Source organism: Mercenaria mercenaria, chromosome 3 (genome assembly GCF_021730395.1).
Source record: "Mercenaria mercenaria strain notata chromosome 3, MADL_Memer_1, whole genome shotgun sequence".
In the NCBI taxonomy this organism is placed as follows: Eukaryota; Metazoa; Mollusca; class Bivalvia; order Venerida; family Veneridae; genus Mercenaria; species Mercenaria mercenaria.
The window spans coordinates 10827470-10850423 of NC_069363.1; the positions used below are offsets into that span (position 1 = coordinate 10827470).

At 34.8% G+C, this 22954-nt stretch overlaps 1 protein-coding gene across 9 annotated transcripts in view; it reads right to left on the bottom strand.

Annotated features, from left to right (window-relative positions):
* Positions 1-1965: 1965 nt before the first annotated feature.
* The window catches only part of LOC123525455 (CAP-Gly domain-containing linker protein 4-like), a 78591-nt gene continuing 57602 nt past the window's right edge, over positions 1966-22954 (bottom strand). For 6 of the 9 annotated variants that reach the window (XM_053537855.1, XM_053537857.1, XM_053537858.1 and 3 more), the window contains 7 exons: positions 17932-18057; positions 16164-16287; positions 14941-14961; positions 14159-14194; positions 12821-12844; positions 8543-8778; positions 1966-8057 (listed from right to left, as the gene is read on the bottom strand). In XM_053537855.1, coding sequence (XP_053393830.1) covers positions 7807-8057; positions 8543-8778; positions 12821-12844; positions 14159-14194; positions 14941-14961; positions 16164-16287; positions 17932-18057 — 818 coding nt within the window. In that variant the 3' untranslated portion in view covers positions 1966-7806. The remainder of the gene's footprint in view (positions 8058-8542; positions 8779-12820; positions 12845-14158; positions 14195-14940; positions 14962-16163; positions 16288-17931; positions 18058-22954) is intronic. The other 3 variants (XM_045304510.2, XM_045304511.2, XM_045304513.2) reach the window with 3 other exon arrangements.

Consider the following 22954-nt stretch of genomic DNA (forward strand, 5'->3'; position numbering starts at 1 on the left):
GACTTTTCAGTTTTATTTGTCGGAAGACAATCTTAAAAAAAATTATACATTAAAACAACAAAATACTTAGACAAGCAGAAAGAGAACATAAAGAAAGCTATTTAGAAACAAGAGGACCATGATGGTCCTGAATCGCTCACCTCTTCCCACATGATCCAGTTTTGAGTATGACATCGTTTTTTCTATTATTTGACATAGTGACCTAGTTTTTGAGCTCATGTGACCCAGTTCTGAACTTGACCTAGATATTATAAAGATAAAAATTCTGACCAATTTTCATGAAGATCCATTGAAAATATTGTCTCTTAGAGAGGTCACAAGGTTTTACTATTATTTGACCTATTGACCTAGTTTTTTTAGGCACGTGACCCAGTTTCAAACTTGACCTAGATATCATCAAGGTGAACATTCTGACAAATTTTCATGAAGATCAATTCAAGGGTATGGCCTCTAGAGAGGTCACAAGGTTTTTCTATTTCAAGACCTACTGACCTAGTTTTTGATCGCAGTTGACCCAGTTTCAAACCTGACCTAAATATCATCAAGATAAACATTCAGACCAACTTTCATACAGATCCCATGAAAAATATGGCCTCTAGAGAGGTCACAAGTATTTTCTATTATTTGACCTACTGACCTAGTTTTTGAAGGCACGTGACCCACTTTCGAACTTGACCTAGATATCATCAAGATGACCTTGAATGTATGGCCTCTAGTTAGGTCTCAAGTATGGCCTCTAGAGAGGTCACAAGGTTTTTCTATTTTTAGACCTACTGACCTAGTTTTTGACGGCACGTGACCCACTTTCGAACTTGACCTAGATATCATCAAGATGAACATTCTGACCAACTTTCATACAGATCCCATGAAAAATATGGCCTCTAGAGAGGTCACAAGTATTTTCTATTATTTGACCTACTGACCTAGTTTTTGAAGGCACGTGACCCACTTTCGAACCTGATCTAGATATCATCAAGATGAACATTCTGACCAATTTTCATGAAGATCTCATGAAATATATGCCCTCTAAAGAGGTCACAAGGTTTTTCTATTTTTAGCCCTACTGACCTAGTTTTTGACCGCATGTGACCCAGTTTCGAACTTGACCTAGATATCATCAAGATAAACATTCAGACCAACTTTCATACAGATCCCATGAAAAATATGGCCTCTAGAGAGGTCACAAGGTTTTTCTATTTTTAGACCTACTGACCTAGTTTTTGACCGCACGTGACCCAGTTTCGAACTTGACCTAGATATCATCAAGATGAACATTCAGACCAACTTTCATACAGATCCCATGAAAAATATGGCCTTTAGAGAGGTCACAAGGTTTTTCTATTATTTGACCTACTGACCTAGTTTTTGAAGGCACGTGACCCAGTTTCGAACTTGACCTAGATATCATCAAGGTGAACGTTCTGACCAATTTTCATGAAGATCTTGTGAAATATATGGCCTCTAGAGAGGTCACAAGGTTTTTCTATTTTTAGACCTACTGACCTAGTTTTTGACCGCACGTGACCCAGTTTCGAACCTGGCCTAGATATCATGAAGGTGAACATTCTGACCAATTTTCATGAAGATCCATTGAAAATTATGGCCTCTAGAGAGGTCACAAGGTTTTCCTATTTTTAGACCTACTGACCTAGCTTTTGACGGCATGTGACCCAGTTTCGAACTTGACCTAGATATCATCAAGGTGAACATTCTGACCAACTTTCATAAAGATCCCATGAAAAATGTGACCTCTAGAGTGGTCACAAGCAAAAGTTTACGGACGCACGCACGGACGGACGACGGACGACGGACACCACGCGATCACAAAAGCTCACCTTGTCACTTTGTGACAGGTGAGCTAAAAATGAAATGCTTTATAGGGTGTAAAAAAAAATTGTTTGTTTCCGTTATCCCTACCTATCCTAAATTTTTGGCATGACCATAAATGTTTTTATGGCCATGGAGTTTTCTTTTTTTCAACTTTTTAACAAAGAGTTGCAAAACTGCACTTTTTATGCTTTTAACATGGTCAGTGGTGTAAGAAATCAACTTAAAGAAGCTCTAAAAACATAACCCTCTAATATGTATCCATTTTTTGACACAAAAATAATTTCCGAAAAGTCCCGCTTATTAAAAAAGAAAAATTCCCATCTACCTACCCTAATTTTTTGGAGCATGTTATCGGAAACAAAGAATTTTTCTAGGCCTAGGGAAAAAGTGCATCTTCAAAAATTTAAATTCATCATTTCCGTACTCTTTATTTTCGAACATGACTTTGCAGAATACATTTTTTTTTTCAAGTTACGTGCATACTGGTGAAGCAAAATAAAACCAGAAATACCATAAATTAAAAACTGCTCTTTCCATTTTGTAAAAATTTGAATAGAGTTTCATTATACATTGACTAATTTGACTTACATTAAATGTAAAAGACACTGATATTTTTTAAAAACCTAAATAGAAAAATGATTTTGTTTGTTAGAATGTATCAGATATTTTACCCCTTTGAAGCATTTGTCTTTTGTCATATACAGGAAAATTTGGCATATGTTCATGCCAGTAACTATAGCGAAACACCACTAGCTTGTGCATGGATATCTCAAGAACCCAGGCTCACTCAAACGACTTATGTGATCCCTAGCCACTTTCCTTTTTTTTCCAACATTTGGACTGGTCACATCCTTGGATAACTCCAGTACCTTGCTTATTCCCTTCTGACCTCAAGCAATTATTGTTTTAAATGTATACACCATTATATTTTAACAAAAAAATTAGAGAGCACTTAATGTTAACCTATAAATGCTAAAATACTTCTGCTGTGAAAAAAATATTTTGTTGGGTTTAATGTGACACCAACACTAGGTGAAAACAGAAGAACATTATGCTCTACTTGGAGCTATCTTTTAAACTAAAAGAGGCAGACTTTTTTGCCTTTCTCCAAACATAAAGCACTAACACATTCTCGTAAACTATGCTTAAAATGAAAAATAAATACATGAAACTAAATACAAACTTTAAATACACATCTCTGTATGCACTACTTCTACTAAAAAAACAACAAGAGGACCATGATGGTCCTAAATCGCTCACCTCTTCCCACATGATCCAGTTTTGAGTATGACATCATTTTTTCTATTATTTGACATAGTCACCTAGTTTTTGAGCTCATGTGACCCAGTTTTGAACTTGACCTAGATATTATCAAGATAAAAATTCTGACCAATTTTCATGAAGATCCATTGAAAAATATGGTCTCTAGAGAGGTCACAAGGTTTTTCTATTATTTGACCTATTGACCTAGTTTTTTAAGGCATGTGACCCAGTTTCAAACTTGACCTAGATATCATCAAGGTGAACATTCTGACCAATTTTCATGAAGATCCATTCAAGGGTATTGCCTCTAGAGAGGTCACAAGGTTTTTCTACTTCAAGACCTACTGACCTAGTTTTTGATCGCAGTTGACTCAGTTTCAAACTTGACCTAGATATCATCAAGATAAACATTCAGACCAATTTTCACACAGATCCCTCTAGAGAGGTCACAATGTTTTTTCATTATTTGACCTATTGACCTACTTTTTGATGGCACGTGACCCACTTTCGAACTTGACCTAGATATCATCAAGATGAACATTCAGACCAACTTTCATACAGATCCCATGGAAAATATGGCCTCTAGAGAGGTCACAAGGTTTTTCTATTATCTGACCTACTGGCCTTGTTTTTGATGGCACGTGACCTACTTTCTAATTTGACATAGATATCATCAAGGTGAACATTCTGACAAATTTTCATGAAGATTTCATAAAATATGTGCCTCTAGAGAGGTCACAAGGTTTTTCTATTTTTAGACCTACTGACCTAGTTTTTGACCGCACGTGACCCAGTTTCGAACTTGACCTAGATATCATCAAGATGAACATTCACACCAACTTTCATACAGATCCCATGAAAAATATGGCCTTTAGAGAGGTCACAAGGTTTTTCTATTATTTGACCTACTGACCTAGTTTTTCAAGGCACGTGACCCACTTTCGAACTTGACCTAGATATCATCAAGGTGAACTTTCTGACCAATTTTCATGAAGATCTTGTGAAATACATGGCCTCTAGAAAGGTCACAAGGTTTTTCTATTTTTAGACCTACTGACCTAGTTTTTGACCGCATGTTACCCAGTTTCGAACTTGACCTAGATGTCATCAAGATGAACATTCAGAAAAACTTTCATACAGATCCCATGAAAAATATGGCCTTTAGAGAGGTCACAAAGTTTTTCTATTATTTGACCTACTGACCTAGTTTTTGATGGCACATGACTCAGTTTCGAACTTGACCTAGATATCATCAAGGTGAACGTTCTGACCAACTTTCATGAAGATCTTGTGAAATATATGGCCTCTAGAGAGGTCACAAGGTTTTTCTATTTTTAGACCTACTGACCTAGTTTTTGACTGCAAGTGACCCAGTTTCGAACTTGACCTAGATATCATGAAGGTGAACATTCTGACCAATTTTCATGAAGATCCGTTGAAAATTATGGCCTCTAGAGAGGTCACAAGGTTTTTCTATTTTTAGACCTACTGACCTAGTTTTTGATGGCACGTAACCCAGTTTCGAACTTGACCTAGATATCATCAAGGTGAACATTCTGACCACTTTTCATAAAGATCCCATGAAAAATGTGACCTCTAGAGTGGTCAAAAGCAAAAGTTTACGGACGCACGCACGGACGACGGATACCGCGCGATCACAAAAGCTCACCTTGTCACTTTGTGACAGGTGAGCTAAAAAAAAAATATCTCTCTTTTTTTGGCACTGAGAATTCTCTAATATTATACATTGTAATTACATTCTTGTCCATAAGTCTACCATTGGACCTTCAAAAGCACTATATTCTGCTTGACATCAAAATGTTTTGAAATACTCAATAGATTAAACGAATTATATTACTGGAAACTGCCTCCAGATTAACATTAAAACATAATAATTTTCAAAACAAATGAAAATTAAGAATTCAGATTTAAGCTTATGTTTTTAGTGTTCTACAAAGTACAGCAAAAAACTTCATCACAATTTTACCCTGTACCAAACATTTTACAGCCTTTAACATGTTTTTTTACACCGGACACTCCCGGGAAAAACCCAGCTACCATCTTTGATATATAATTACTGATATCAAGAAATATTTTCTCAATATCAAATGTGTTTACACAAAACTGGAGGCAAGCCCCTTTTAATAAATGCAGCACCACCACTTATGGCCAGTTCAGACTTATGGGCAAGTATATGCTAATCATTCTACAACTATTAACCATTCACAGTCCGCTTATATAGAAATCATACCAATAAAACCAACAAAAATCAAGTATTTTCCAGAAAGCTTTCTTTGAAAAAAAAAAACTTTCTCTGCTTAAAGGCATGTACACTGGATAGGATTGAATAGTATCCTTTTAATCCTTTCAACTATCGTATCTTTGCTAACCTGACTTAGATATGCTGGGTTAGGTTAAGCTTGAAAATTGCTATATATTAAATGTAAGTTCTGCATCTCTCTGATAATGTTACTCCTTTTTACCACAGGCAATTGTAAGATAAATCTGATATTGAAGGTAATATTCTTGATTGGACAAAATGTCACGTTTTCACTACTTCACATACAGTCTTTCTGCAGCTACCACTGCATTGATTTGACTTCTATTTCATTAAAAGACTGATTAAAACAGCATAAATACAACACGTATCAACTTCTTGAAAAACAAAACCTGAATATCACTTTAAGCTGAAAGCTTGAAATTGTAAATATTCCAGAATTCAAGGACTGTTTGAAAAAGAGAAAATTATTGAATAATGCAATATTTACTAAAAGCATGTATGGAATGTCTGCAAAATATAAACTGTGTACATTGAAAAGCAAATTGAATCCATGCATGCAGCTCACTGTAAAATCAATGAGGAGAGAAATAATTACAGAGTGACAAAAAACAGCTTTTTGCTTACAATTATTCTACATAATTACATTTAAGAAATATGTAAGAAAATTATCTTCATAGCAATGAAAATAAAGTGAAAATGGAAATAAATGGTATGAAATAATTATGTTAATCATGAAAATGAAAATTATCACATCAAATGAGACATTTTAGCCATATATCAACAACTGTAAACTAGGGACAGATTTTATCGGTATATATAAATACTGGTACCAAAGAAATACCTAGCATTAAAAGATTGTAGTATATTGCCTCTAACATGTGTTTCCTGTATGTGCATCAAGCTACCCAGATGTACATTAACTGACTGGTGTTGTACTGCGTCGGCAATATGGCCTTTTTATCTGTGGTGACTAATATCTATAGGACTATAAAATATCCTATCGGGGAAAAACAGCCTCATAAATTTAACACTTTACACTTGTTACAATGAGAGAACATCAAAAAAGCTGTACTTATAGTGTTGCCTCCCTTGATTTCCCCCTCTGACCTTCTTAAATGGTAACTGAAAAGTAGTTTTACCTAAAAAGTGATCATGAAAACATGAGTGCCAGACTGTCACAAAATATGCCCGTCATCGAACTTGGCCTAATTCAAGGGCCATAATGCAAGAGTGCCTGGGGCAATTTAGGTGGTTATCGAACTTGGATCGAACTTGGATGAGATATTTGGTGAAGATCGGATGAAAACTGTTCGACTTAGAGAGTGGACATGTTTTGGATGCTGCCCGCCCGACAGCCACGGGTGTTCACATAATACGCCCTGCTCTTTCAGAGACAGGCGCATAAAAAATATATGACTGCAGCTTAACATTTCCACAAATCTGAACATAATCAAGAAATATTTCTTTAGGTAAAAGAATTAGCCCCAAATACAAATTCTTATAGCAACAGCTATAATTGGCAAGTATGCATCTTAATAATATATCTAATATCTTTTATATGGTATAATGTACGCTCAAAAACATCAAATATAATCTTTCAAATCAATAATCATGTTTCTTCACCTTAAACAATAATCATACTGATGAAAGTATGTCAGGGTACTGTGCGAATTTGTTTCATTTTGCATATAAGCATCAGAGGAACAAAAATTTAGAACACTGCAATTTTCACACAAAATAGCAGTACATGTTTAAAATGTACTAGTCTTGTCTAAGCTAAAAAAAAGCTGTAACTTCTAAATGTGTAGATTTACATATAGCTGGCAACTAAATCAAATTTTTCACATCGTCTTAATAGAAACTTAATATTACATGAACAGGTCTTCACGCAGGTATCTGGAAATTTCAATGCCTCTTATTTCTCATAAATGCATTATGAAGAAGTTTTGTTGAAAAGAAAAAACCTTTAAGAAATTGCTTAGTTGTTTATTTCCAGGTTTCCTGCATCTTTAATCTCAATTTAACTTTAGGAAATTTCAAAGTATATCTGAAGGTATAAATGTTCTTGTACAAAAAGAATTTTTGTTACATATCTGCATATGTCAGAAGTTCCTTTTCATTATTAAAAGCCTTTTTGTAACATCAAAACTTACATAAATACATACAATCTCAAATACTTTCATTTTAAGATAATACTGGACTTGAGATTCCACCAATTTAAAATGCTGCATGCTGAAACTCAAGATATTTTGTCCCTGTCGTCTTTAAGATATGAACTGTTTGTGTCGAGGCACTTGAATTTTAGTGAGATGCTACAGCAGACATTCACCAAAGTTAGATCTGTAGGTGTAGACTACTTCCCTTATTCTACAAATAAACTTCTATCTATCACTATCTGCCAAAGAAAAAATGATTTGTGTCAATCTTGTCTGTCATTTCACATCTCCATTTGTCACAGATGTTTCCTGGGTAGCTTGCCCATACATTTCCGAAACAAGTTTCGCTCCATTAATTCCTCTTACAGTAATTTTATTTGGTCGAACAAGTAGTCCATGGTCATGTTTACACGAGAAGTATCGTTTACCCTGCACTGAACCATCATTTTTTCCTTTCGCTGTACGCAACTCTACACCAACCCATATACCATCACCGAAATCTGTTGGTCCAATATATCGCACAGCTCCTGTTTAAAAGTTTAAAGAAATTTTAGTTGAAAACATTACACTCCCACATACACATTTACCTTGTAAGAAAATACCATTTTATACATGAAAAGTATCTGCAAAACTTACACTCAAGACTGATTTAATTCAGTGATAGACAATTAAATCTTGAATAAAATAACAGAAATATAAATTTGTTAGATTATATGAAAAACAAATTGATTTAACAGGACTCCTATGCCTTTAATTCGAAATGTAACTAATGTCATGTCTGATAAAGATTTCAGCCCTAACAATGTCCATACGAGAAATTTACTAAATATGTACCGTCTTTTTGATAGAGGACTTGTTTTCTTCGATTTAAACTGTATTTGGGAAGTTATATTCTTTTTATATTGTAACCTAAAATTTGGAATGATCTATTTATGAATCATCATGGAGTATAGGAATATGACTAAATCCTCATTATCTTAAATACCCATGATTGACACCAGAAATTATTTACCAAGTTCATTGTTACAAAACACACTCATGCCAACTTCAAGTTTGAAATTTGAGCTGGATCCTGGTGTTCTCATGATGCCGTCTGGGGTACCACTCTTTGGTCTCTTGTTTGGTGTCCTTGGTCGCCCATCTCGTAGGTGTACAGTACCGGACCCTCGTTTATCTACCCGTTCCGACACTGCACCCCAGCTGATGGTTTCAAGAGATTCATTGGAGCTAAACCGTTTATCACCTAACCTGTATATTACAAACCATGAATTTTTAAAAATCTATATATAAAGTGTGAAAAACAGTCAACATTATTCAACTATTCAGATAATAATAATAATATTATAACAAGGCAGTCTGAAAGACAGCTAAATCCCCCGCCACTGCTATGGATAGTGAAAGGGTAAACCTTTGATTTTAGCTGTGACCTTGACCTTGAACTGACATGGCTGACTCATGAATTCTGCACAACGTCTTGATGAGGTAATCATTAGACCCAAGTTTCATGAAAATCCTTCCAGGGGTTTAGGAGATACAGAGCTGAAACCTTTGACCTTCAGTTGTGACCCTGACCTTGAGTTGACATGGCTGTCTCATGAGTTCTTGATGAGGTGATCAAGGGGTTTAGGAGATACAGAGCGGACACCAAATGGAAGGCTCAAACCTTCGACCCTTAGTTGTGTCCTTGACCTTGAGCTGGCATGGTTGACTCATAATTTCTGCACATCGTTCTGATGAGGTAATCATTTGACCCAAGTTTTATAAAATTCCTTCAAGGGGTTTAGGAGATATAGAGCGGACATGAAATGGAAGGCTCAAACCTTTGACCTTCAGTTGTGACCTTGACCTTGAGCCGACATGGCTGACTCATAAGTTCTGCACATCGCCTTGATGAGGTGATCGTTTGACCCAAGTTTGATGAAAATCCTTCAAGGGGTTTAGGAGATATAGAGCGGACACAAAATGGAAGGCTCAAACCTTTGACCCTAAGTTGTGACCTTGACCTTGAGCCGGTATGACTGACTCATGGGTTCTGCACATCGTCTTGATGAGGTGATCATTTGACCCAAGTTTTATAAAATTCCTTCAAGGGGTTTAAGAGATATAGAGCGGACACAAAATGGAAGGCCCAAACCTTTGACCCTGAGTTGTGACCTTGACCTTGAGCTGGCATGGCTGACTCATGGGTTCTGCACATCGTCTTGATGAGGTGATCATTTGACCCAAGTTTTATAAAATTCCTTCAAGGGGTTGAGGAGATATACAGTGAACACAAAATGGCAGGCTCAAACCTTTGACCTTGAGTTGTGACCTTGACCTTGAACCGACAAGGCTGACTAATGGGTTCTGCACATCGTCTTGATGAGGATATCATTTGACCCAAGTTTGATGAAAATCCTTCAAGGGGTTTAGGAGATATGGAGCGGACACGAAAGTGTTACGGACGGAAGGACGGACTGGTGGAAGGACGGACGCAGACCATTCCTATAATCCCTCCGCCACGGCGGGGGATTAAAAAGAATATACTTTAACCCAACATTATCCATATTACAATTGGATCAAAGTTAACAGTCTGTAGACTGGTTAATATTTGCAATGGTTCAATTTCTGCTGATATCTGTGAACAAAGTTAACACAAATTCAAACAGTCATGAATATTTTGCAACTTATCCCCAACAATATAACCACCTATAAGACAAAAATAACAACAAGGGTATGGTTATTTTTTAATATCTACAGTGACATAAAAAATTATTTTAATCAAGAGAGACAACTTGTAGTCAATAAAATAACATTACATTTAAAATTATACTTCAAAATATTACATGTAAATCATATAACTAGGCTAAGATCATATAATTTTTTTTTTCAAAAATTCAAAATTTACTTGAAAGTGACTTTAGTTTCTGTTTTCAAAGAGAAAAAATCCTAAATCCAACTAGAGCTATCACTAAAGGTGATGAATGTACCCCCCGCATGCACTGACACAGTACATTACAATTTGACGCACACAAGATTGCATAATTATGTGGACTGTATGTATATAGACTGTATGTATACAGTATAGTAACAAAAATCAAAGTCCCATAACTATGCAGAATATTTATCTAAAAGAATGTAACATGCACCATGCACAACTAGGGTTGGTACTGATCACTTGTGTGAAGTTTCATTAAATTGTGTATAAGGGTTTGGTAGATTAGGCACGCACAAGACTGCATATGCAGACTGTATGTACATAGTATGTTAACAAGAAACAAAGTCCCATAACTCTGCAATTTTTGTCACTGAAAGAACCTAACCTGCCCCATGCACAACTACTGTTGTTACTGATCACTTGTGTGAAGTTTCATTAAATTGTGTCAAGGGGATGAGGAGAGATGGTGCGCACAAGATTGTGTCTATGTATTTAGTATATTAACAAAAAAATAAAGTCCCATAACTCTGCAAATTTTTTTTCTGAAAGAACCTAACATGCCCCATGCACAACTACTGTTGTTACTGATCACTTGTGTGAAGTTTCATTAAATTGTGTCAAGGGGATGAGGAGAGATGGTGCGCACAAGATTGTGTCTATGTATATAGTATAGTAACAAAAAAAACAAGGTCCCATAACTCTGCAAATTTTTTTTCTAAAAGAACCTAACATGCCCCATGCACAACTACTGTTGGTACTGATCACTTGTGTGAAGTTTCATTAAATTCTGTCAAGGGGATATGGAGAGATGGTGCACACAAGATTGCGTCTACGGACAGACAGACAGACGGACAGACAGACAGACAGACAGACAGACAGACAGACAACCTGAAACCAGTATACCCCCCCTTACAACTTTGTTGTTGGGGGGTACAATAAAATACCGCTACCAATGAAGAATGGCTCCTAGAGCAATACTGTCTTCTGCAGTAAGCAAATTAAAAACTTAAAACATGGCAGTAATGCATTTGAAGCTGAAGTAATAATTATACCTATGTGTGGTAAAGCAAAATCAATTGTAAGGCAAGAAAGCATAAAATCTAGGCAGTACATCTACCGTACTGTGAAATCCTACAGATTTTACAAGCTAGCCACATTTTCCATACATAATAATTCTGCCTCTTTGAATAAAAGCTCTTTCCCACTGTACCATAAAAAGAATATTTGTAAGAACTGGTTTGCAAAATTTACAAAATAAGGAAAAGATGGGATTCATCATCAGTACAAAACTAGGGATGGAAAGTGGAGGTGAATGCATTTTAAAATCACTATAAAAGAACAATAAAATGCTAGAAACAACAAAATTAGAGTAACCAGAAAAATATTACCATTTTATCAAACCAGAATACTGCTATGAAATGCCATAGAGGTAACACTTAAGCCTATTGTTATTATTAATTACACTGATTTTAAGGGAGTTTAGTAAGCTCAGGCTCTGGATCTGCACTTGAACATTTACCTTGCTAAATTTCTAAAATGGACTGGTCCATCATTTGATTTGAGCAGTACCACTTATTATTCAAAGGAGTGTTCACTGAAAATTTAATGACCGAATAGCGAACAGTGCAGACCATGATCAGACTGCACGGACGTGCAGGCTGATCTTGGTATGCACTGGTCGCAAAGGCAGAATAACTTACCGCCAACAGGCTAAAGGTTCAGTGTAAACAGAATACTGCTTTTATTTCTACTTTTAATTTCATTATCCAGTAAAACAAATATTAAAACATTCAAGTTAAAAATAACCCATCCTTAACATGTTAAAATTTTTGGAAAAGAAGTAAACTGACATGCAATTAATTAAGCTTAAAAAAATGTTCTGTTAATATATAAATGTTAGTTTTAGGTGTCACATTTTCAAGTAATTTTTACAGATTTATTACCAACATCTAACACCCAATTTATAAATTACAACAAAGCTATTAACTCTTCACTGTCTCTATAGCACCATATTTAAAATAAACTTGCATTGGACCATTTTTAGAAACCAAATTTCTTTACACATTACTTGAACTCAAATAATGCATGTTGGATTTTAAAAAGGAAGAACTTCCTTATATTCATGGCTGCATAGGAATAATAACATAACTTGTAAAGAAGACCTTAGGTTGATTTTCTATCATTTCACAGTTCTGCATTTTCCATAATATTAACAACATAGAACTGTTATCATGCATGATATTTCATTATTTTTACAAAACGCTTCAAAGCGCCACACCAAAACCAATACATATTGCGCCAAAAAAAAAGAAGTGTTAGTTTTGAGGCAAATTAAATACAACAAAATAACACATGGACAGCAGATGATATTACCCTTCTTCCATTTCAGGTGTGATCCTTTGTGATAATGAAGAGATGTATGAATATTATATGTGAACTCAACACAAAACATAAAACTTTCTTGTACGCACACAAACGTTAAGTTAGTTACAGATTTCTGATGATTATTCCTAGCTATTTCAAGATTTCTGATGTTACCATCATTCTAGTCATTTCAATCTTTCTGAACAGATTTTTTTCCCTTTATTCTTAATGTTTACTGACACCAGTACTCATAAGATCTAACAAAATGATCTTACTTTTCATATGGCTTAACCTAAATAATAAAATATTTAGCTATTAACATAGTTAAACTGCTAATGATGAACTTTTATTTTTTTCTAAAAGTTAGGCAAAGGAAATTCAAAATACCAGCTTTCTTAAACAATTTCGTTGTTATTATAGTGAAAATATTTACTTGTAAGACTCATTAAAACATACACAAATATCATGAGAAAGCATCATATTGTATCTGTTTCACTGTCCAGTGTCGAAAACTGTGATCACTGTTATTATACTGTAAAAGCACTATTTTCGCTGGGTCAAAATTTCGCAAATTTGAAATTTTGAGTATGTTAGTGATGTTTAATATTCACTAAAATTGTAAAAGTAATACCATATCTTACTTGAATTTAAATTATACTAATGGTGATTTTTTATTTTGTTGGATTTAACGTCGCATCGACACATGATAGGTCATATGGCAACTTTCCAGTTTTAATGGTGGAGGAAGACCCCAGGTGCCCCTCCGTGCATTATTTCATCACGAGCGGGCACCTGGGTAGAACCACCGACCTTCCGTAAGCCAGCTGGATGGCTTCCTCACATGAAGAATTCAACGCCCCGAGTGAGGCTCGAACCCACATCTAATAATAATAATAAAACACATACTAATGGTGAATATTTATGCGAGGGTTAATTTTCACGATATGTAGGGCCTCACGAATAAAGTGAAATTCAAACCCTAGCGAAAATTTCTGCTTTTACAGTAAACAAATTTGTCTGAAAATTGTAGCTGTTTGAATGAAACAATTCTGGTGGACACCATTAGAAACTGAATCAAGGACCAATCTCAAAACTCAAGCATATAACAGACTGTTTCTGAGCACAGTCTCCACATTGACCATTGGAAAGGTTGTATTCAAGGACTAGTTTACAAACACAGAATATGTACAATGTTCATGATATTTGCAGATGTTAGTTCCGGATTTACATAATATATGACATCTTAAATAATGGGACACAGTTTGTTAAATGTAAAATTAATTGTTTTCTTGAGTATAGTGACACACAAGAGACAGGACAGATAAGCAATGTAAACAAACGGATCACCTTCTTCTGAATGACGAAACCTTTCTGTGATTTATCCTGAAGGTGGTTGGTTTATAAAAATTATAAAATTATTACGATTGCTTGATTCAAATTCATTTCATGAAATACAACCTTACAAGGGCAACACTGTGAAAGAAAAGCAGAACACTTGAAATCAGGTGGTCAATGGTTTGATTTCCTATGGAGGTAAAAGGCATTATGTTTGAAATCTTTCATCCTTCACGTCTTATTTATGTGTGGAAGTTATTAGTTACTTGCAAATAACAATTACGTCTGATATATATCAAGGATAACTGACCACTGTTACATAACAGTAAAAAATAATCTTAACTCACTTCACGAAGTGCCATTATTAGCATGTTAGAATGTTTCTAAATGCTAAAGTACATTAAATCTTTTAGTCTGCAATGATTTGGTAATTTAAAATTCAATTCAAACACTGGCACAAGACAGTTAGCTTTCTAATCATGGGCCAGCTAGCTTAATACAACCTTGAAGCTCCATTAACATTTTAATTGATAATAAATGTTGTATCAAAAATATTATATGAGGAAAATTATCAGGTACTTCTTGCAGAATAATTCATACCGGGCATGAAAGTGCGGACATCATGGCATAATTATACATCTACTAAAACAAAGCTATTAAAATATTCCAAAAAACTAGCTATATGCAGGGATTCAAAATAAAACAATTTGACAAATGGGAAGGCAAAAATTGGCTAAAGCAGAGAAGAGCTTGCCCCGCTGGAAAACTTGAATTTCTGATTAAAAATAATTCACCTTTTTTTCTGTTTGTAATCTCTGGTTCAAAGATATCATTAAATATCAGTACTGAAGGTTTAACATATAGATAGTTAAAATCTATAGTCTGTTTTTGTGTAGCATTTTCCTGACATTTGAATAAAACTTTGCTGATTTCTACAACAAATAACCATTTTTTTTTATACTGAGAATCCCTAAATGAAATTTATTAAGACAACAGAGAGTGTGAAATTTTAAAAGTGTACAGACACACATATATAAGTGTCAAAATTCAGATTATTAAAATTTGAGCTGCACCGTGAGAAAACAAACATAGTGCATTTGCGACCAGCATGGATCCAGACCAGCCTGCGCATTCGTGCAGTCTGGTCAGGATCTATGCTGTTCGCTAACGGTTTCTCTAGTTGCAGTAGGCTTTGACAGCGAACAGCATGGATCCTGACCAGACTGCAAGGATGCGCAGGCTGGTCTGGATCCATGCTGGTGGCAAATGCACTATGTTGGTTTTCTCGTGGCGCGGCTCATTTCAACCTAGTTTTTAAACATACGAGGTACATGCCCATGAAACAGATGCATATATACAAGGGAAAAGGGATTGTACACAGATAAAACGTGATTTTCTAATTCATGTGAAATCTTCATCCTGACATTATCTTTTTATACTACACATGTACACATGTAAACAATGACATGGTGAATATATTTCATACATTAAAGTGACACATTCACACTTTTTTTCAGTAAAAATTCAAGTCCTATAAAAACGTTTTTTCAAAATTGTATCTTACAATGTTTGATGTTGTTGGAGTGAAATAACATCTTAGTTTATGTTGCACTAGTATCATAATGCTTTGATACTGATGTTGCATCATATATAGAAACTGTCAGTCCAAGTGACTTTGTCTATAATAGGTAGACTAAAGAGAGAAAGAAATTTCAATGTTCAGGTGAAAAAGTTAACATGCGATAAAAAGAATCTTCTGGTATTAAACTTATTTATTGCATGGAATAAAAGTTAGCACCTGCAGTGGTATTTTATTATCCTATTCAACTTGTTTCATAAATTCAGTATGAATCATGTAAGATCTCTAGTTATGAAAGTAGCCTTTGGAACACACTTTTTTATCACAAACAACAATTTTCAACCAATTTTTACAGGACACTCTTTTAACTATCCAAAATGTGAACTTGTCATTTTAAGTAAGACCCGACAGTGTGAGACATCTCTCAATATAACTTACTTCTGAATTCTCGAGAGTGGAGCAAACACACCATGCTTCATTTTACAGTTGAAATATTTGACTCCACTGACCGATCCATCATTTTTACCCGCTGCCCTGTCTAACTCTATACCATACCATATTCCTACAAAAACACACACCATAATGCTAAAATTCTACAACAAATTAAAACGGGAGTTCTTTATAATGTCTTAATGGCTGCATCCCATCTAAGTAACTATTAAAGGAGCTACATCTAAAATTACATCTAATGAAAAATTATTGTCAATCGATCATGAATAATAAACTATCATATTCTTTTGAGCTTCTCTGTTAAAGCTTGAACTTGCAACATTATCATTTATTAACCTTTAGCCTGCTATATTTTTGGTTTAAACAATCCTTATTTGTTCAAGTCAATACATGAATAATATAAATATGATAAGGGAATAGGACAGAAAGCTAATTAGCTTACGGTTGTCCTTTCCCTATGTATTTAAAATGGACTGATCCATCATTCAATTTTGGCAATACCAATTATAATTTGAATGGGTGTTCACTGAAAATTTACTGACTGAATAGTGAACAGTGCAGACCATGATCAGACTGCACGGATATGCTAGCTGATCTTGGCTTGCACTGGTCGAAGAGGCAGAACCAACTGCTGCCAGCAAGCTAAAGATTGAGATTTTTTTGTCTGATAAAAAAAAAAAAATTCTTCAATGAATTTCAATCAATTCTTTTAGTACCAAAAAATATGGACTAATGAACACAGAAACTAACTTATAAAGAATAAAAGCTTTAAATACAGCAATGCCTCATTCCACTAAAAATAAAGTTCCTCTATATGAAATAAGAATATAAAGCGGAGAACGTTTGAAAAGAAGTAACAAATTTCCAATGAAATTCAAAACATATGAACGCATTAAGTACCGCTTGTTCTTCCATTTCCTCTTGAAAATACGATCCAAACGGACCATTATGCAAAATCCTAGAACACATTATACATGTATAAAAATACTATATGTACACAATCTAAAAAAGACCTATGAAACGTTTTTCTATTTGAGATTATATTCAGGTTCATTAAACTTTCTCAGAATGAAAAAAATACTTCAACAAATCATTCAAGGTAACTCTGTCCCTTTAATTCTGAAACAACTTCTAATCTGTCATGTTTAAAAATCTATGTTATTGAGAATATTTTCAAAACAGGTTTTAATCACTTTTGCTTTCAAACTTCATATGACTGCATAAATTATTATAATATATGCCTTTCCTATGCCATTTTGTAACAATGTGAGCGGTGAAACTTACATGCTCTCCAACAGAGCTTTGTCAACTGGAATGAGTCTCAATTAATTCTACATAAACATGCAAACAGACACAGTTCTTGTGTTCAGCATGTCATTTACTTGAGGTTTATATTGACTGTTCCAACAAATCATTTCAGTACTCTTGAATATTTTCCCAAGCAAGCCTATATTTCACTATTTTACTTAAGACTGTGCAAAGACATTTCTGCAGTATCACAAGAATGGAACATAATAGTTCTTGCACTCAGTATTTCTCCCAAATGTCATCTATCATAGTACAAACTTTCTTCATAATCAATTATTGCAAAATAATTGCAAATATTTGAAAAAAGTCTGTGCAAAAAGGGAGATAATTCAAAGCTATTCAAGATAAAGATACAGTCTATATGTTCTGTATTTATATTCTCCTTCCTTTGTGGAGCATAAAGATATAATAACTCCTTAGTAGATAAGAACCCTGTGCAAGAACTAACCTGGTGCAAACTTTGTTTCTCCCACAAATTTAATGGTACCCTTTCTCTGTCCTGCCACAATCACTCTATCTCCAACCTCAATCTCTGCTAACGATGAAATGGATGATGTTCGAGACTTACTTAAACCTGTTAATATATAAAAGCACTGCATAAGAAAATCTGTCAACATGACTAAAGATCACATGTGCAGTAATAGCAGCCAGAGCTTTCTTACTCACTATACAATGAGACAAAAAGGTGTCTTCATTTCCTACATAAAGTCATGTATAAAGTATCAAAACAACCATCAATTCACCTTTGAAATGAGTGTCTGATCAACATGAAACTCATAATAAATGATAATGATAAAACATTTTCAATAAACATTTTCAGTATGTTTGCAATTCAGAATTTTCACTCAAGACACCCATATTTGAATATATTACATGTCTGACAATGCAGGATAGAAATAAAACCAAGTTACATTTTGAAGTTGATGTTGTTTCAAGAATAAAATTGTAAGAATAATGTTGGCTGCATTAACTTGGTTTGTAACAGGTAAAGACAGAAGGAATTTTGATACTTCAGTAGGAAAACGTGTGATAAAAAGGCTGTATCTGCATCTTTCCACACTAAATCTATTCCACCCGTTAAATAAATTCAGTATGGAAAAGCACTCAATTATTATCCTTTATATTATATGCATAAGTTCCAACATAAGTGATTCAAAAAGTCAATACTACGAGACAGCCGCTAGTAAATATTTAACCTAGAAATAAGTTTAAATAGATCGGGTTTTTTTGTATTCTTCCAAACGACAACAGAGCTAAACCACAACAGAGGTTGGGATTTTTGTATTCACAGTAGAATATCATCATTATGGTGTAGCAATTAGCATAAAACTGTTCTATAAATTAATCAGTATGAGTAAATGCAAAAGGTTTGCAGATTCTGAAATAGGTTTTACTGGAATATAATCAGTCTGGTTAGGTAAAGTAAGGTAATTTGTTTGTTTTGGGTTTAACACCGTTTTTCAACTGTATTTCAGTCATGTAACAGCGGACAGTTAACCTAACCAGTGCTCCTGGATTCTGTACCAGTACAAACCTGTTCTCCGCAAGTAACTGCCAACTTCCACACATGAATCAGAGGTGGAGGACTAATGATTTCAGACACAATGTCGTTTATCAAACAGTCACGGAGAACATACGCCCTGCCCGAGGATCGAACTCATGACCCAGAGATTCGTAGACCAACGCTCTACCTACTGAGCTAACCGGGCGGGCACTTAAAGTAAGGTAAGGTAAGGTAAGGTAAGGTAAGGTAAGGTAAGGTAAAAAAGACTTTATTGAAAGTAGATAACATATACAGCTTTAAATACATATTTTTCAAAACCAATTAACAATATGGTCCTGTGATACAAATATACCTGGTTTAATATTAATACATCATGCAAAACATAACAATGTCATGCAGAACTGTGACACTTGGGTATACAATATTTAATGTAACAAGAAATGTCAATAAAGTCAGTGACAAATGCTTCAAAAGTGGTCTTTCAAAGTGTATGGTACTTAAAATTGCCAAACAATATTGTTATGTTGCTTTTAATCCTAACCCTTTGCCAAGTGCCCTTGCTTGTGCACTAGACCCTAAAGTTACAGATCTGACACTTGTCCATGACATACCCTCTCATCATGCTTAACACTTGTGTAAAGATTTTGCATATCTTTTTTTGTGCAGCAAACTATTTGCAATTTATAGCCACTTCTCAGATATATCCTTGTGAATCTGAGAAAAATAAATTCCTCACAAAGTAGTATAGAAAATGTACTGACAGACAAAGAGATTACAGTATGCCTTCCTTCTGAGAGGTTCAAAAGTAACTTTCATATCATCAATGTGTACACTGTATCCACACTTAATGAGACAGGCTGATTCTCTTTTCTTTAAAATGCTTTATATTCTATATTATTCATGTTTTAAAAACTTAAAGGATTAATGATTAATTCTTCTATCTAAAACTATGGACTTTAGATTAAACTAATTCTGTAGTTATATAACGGACATCACAATATGTACAATAATAGTTTTCATGGTTAATTCTGACTAACAGTGTTTACTACACATTCTGTTGAGATGTACATGTAGTAGTTAATTCTATGAACCTTAAGAAACTGATCTACTATTCATCTTGAATAGGTTTGTCCTTCTTTCTTCTAGACTGATTTCTAAATGTATATGGATTAGTCTAGAGTATGTTATAATATTCTGCTGTTGTCTACAACATTTATATTAGATCAGACTACATCTAGGGTGAATTGTAGTATTCTACCATTTTCTTTACCAAAATTTAAAATTTCATTCTACATTTCTCTAACAGATTTATTCTAGATCTACCTTTAATCATGGTACTGTTTTCTGCTGCCTGCATACCGATAGGTGGGTGGCGTATTTTCCCCATTTCTACATCACTAACAAGGAAGTAATAGTAAAGCAAGGCCTGTGTGCATTTTTGTATGATATACACCAAACAAGCCAAGCCCAATAAATACAAAAAAGCATCTTGAAGTTCCTAATGTACAATCAAGTGATGGTTTGAAAAGGACTATGTGAAATTTTGCTGTCATTCATGTTACTGTTCGCTAAAACAATAAATATAAAACAAGAGACCCAAATGGACCTAAGTTGCTCACCTGGAGAAAACCTTAACCATCTGACTTTCCTTCTAACTAGGTTTGGTAAAATCCTTTAAGATGTTCATTAAAACAAAAGTTATTTGAAGGTTTTCTATACATTTTGCTGTCAGGTACCAAACACATAACCATTAGAGGAAATCACTTAAAGGTACTTCTATATTAACTCTATTGGCTCCTAAAATGGCCAAAGTGCCCCCATTTGAACAAATTTGGCCTAAGACCATATAATGCCATTACAGACTAAGTTTGATGAAGATCCATTAAGCTGTTCATGAGAAGAAGTTCATTACAGGATTTTTTTTCTTTTTTTAGCTCTGGCAGCCCCTAAAAGGGGCCAATGTGAACCATCTGAACAAACTAGAGGTCCATGCCTAAGGATGCTACAGACCAAGTTTGGTCTAATTCTGTAGCATAAGAGGAGATATTTAAAGTAAAATTGCTGGACGCCGGACCATCCCCCTATACTAACAGTTCACCCTGACCTAAGTTCATGTGAGCTAAAAACTAGAATAATATCACCTTCATATTACACAAGCCCTGTGATACTGCTTGACAGTAATAATATATAAAGTCGAAAAGGGACTAACTCGAGAAAACAAGATATAAAACTCCTAAGAATATATCTATGTCCACTTGTTCTTGATGATGAATACCAATTTTCATTCAAACTGAATGGAAACAGTAGGAAGAGCCGATGGACAGACAGTTCATCCACTACATATCTCCATGATCTTTGACACTAGGGGCATAAAAACATCCAACCATTAACAAATGTCTTCTTAAAACAAATTAAGGCAATTGACAGAACGGTCAATATTCAAGAGCATGAGAAAGTCTGGTATGGAGAATATTGCATCAAGGGTGAATTTTGTTTGGGAATACAATTATCCTTTACAAACATCTTCATGTATGTCATATAATTTACAAGGTTACATTCAGGGGTGGATCCACGATTTCGGTTAAATAGGGAGGTTCCTAGGAGAGTCTGGAAGTTTCCCCCTGTAATGTCTTTGGTATTATGAACATCTGATACAATATTGTCTTTTAAATATATATTACAAGAGGGCCATGAAGGCCCTGTATCCCTCACCTGACCTACTGACCTAAAGATCATCAAGATTAACATTCTGACCAAGTTTCATTAAGATATGGTCTCTAGGGTGTTAACTAGCTTTTCCTTTGATTTGACCTGGTGACCTAGTTTTTGACCCCACATGACCCAGATTCGAACTTGACCTAAAGATTATCAATGTTAACATTCTGACCAAGTTTCATGAAGATATAGTCATAAATATGGCCTCTAGAGTGTTAACAAGCTTTTCCTTTGATTTGACCTGGTGACCTAGTTTTTGACCCCACCTGACCCAGATTTAAACTTGACCTAAAGATCATCAACATTAACATTCTGACCAAGTTTCATTAAGATATTATCATAAATGTGGCTTACACAGTGTTAACTAGCTTTCCTGGTGACCTAGTTTTTGACCCCATCTGACCCAGATTTAAAATTGGCCTACAGATCATCAAGATTAACATTCTGACCAAGTTTCATTAAGATTCAGTCAAAAAAATGGCCTCTAAAGTGCTAACTAACTTTTCCTTTGATTTGACCCGGTGACCTAGTTTTTGACCCCACAAGACCCAGATTCGAACTTGACCTAAAGATCATCAAGATTAACATTCTAACTAAGTTTCATGAAAAAAAAGTCAAAAATGTGGCCTCTAGAGTGTTAACAACCTTTTCCTTTGATTTGACCAAGTGACCTAGTTTCTGACCCCACCTGACCCAGATTTGATCTTGACCTAAAGATCATCAAGATTAACATTCTGACCAAGTTTTATTAAGATATGGTAATAAATGTGACCTCTAGAGTGTTAACTAGCTTTTCCTTTAATCTTAACTTGGTGACCTAGTTTTTGACCCTACATGAACCAAATTCAAACCGGACCTAAAGATCATCAAGATTAACATTCTGACCAAGTTTCATGAAGATACTATCATAAATGTGGCCTCTACAGTGTTAACAAGCTTTTCCTTTGATTTGACCTGGTGACCTAGTTTTTGACCCCAAATAACCTTATATCGATCTTGTCCAAAACTTTATTGAGGGTTACATTCTGACCAAGTTTCATTAAGATTGGGCCAAAATTGTGACCTCCAGCATGTTAACAAGCTTTTCCTTTGATTTGACCTGGTGACCTAGTTTTTGACCCCAGATGACCCAATATCGAACTCGTCCAATATTTTATTGAGGGTAACATTCTGACCAAGTTTCATTAAGATTGGGCCAAAATTGTGACCTCTAGAGTGTTAACAAGCTTTTCCTTTGATCTGACCTGGTGAC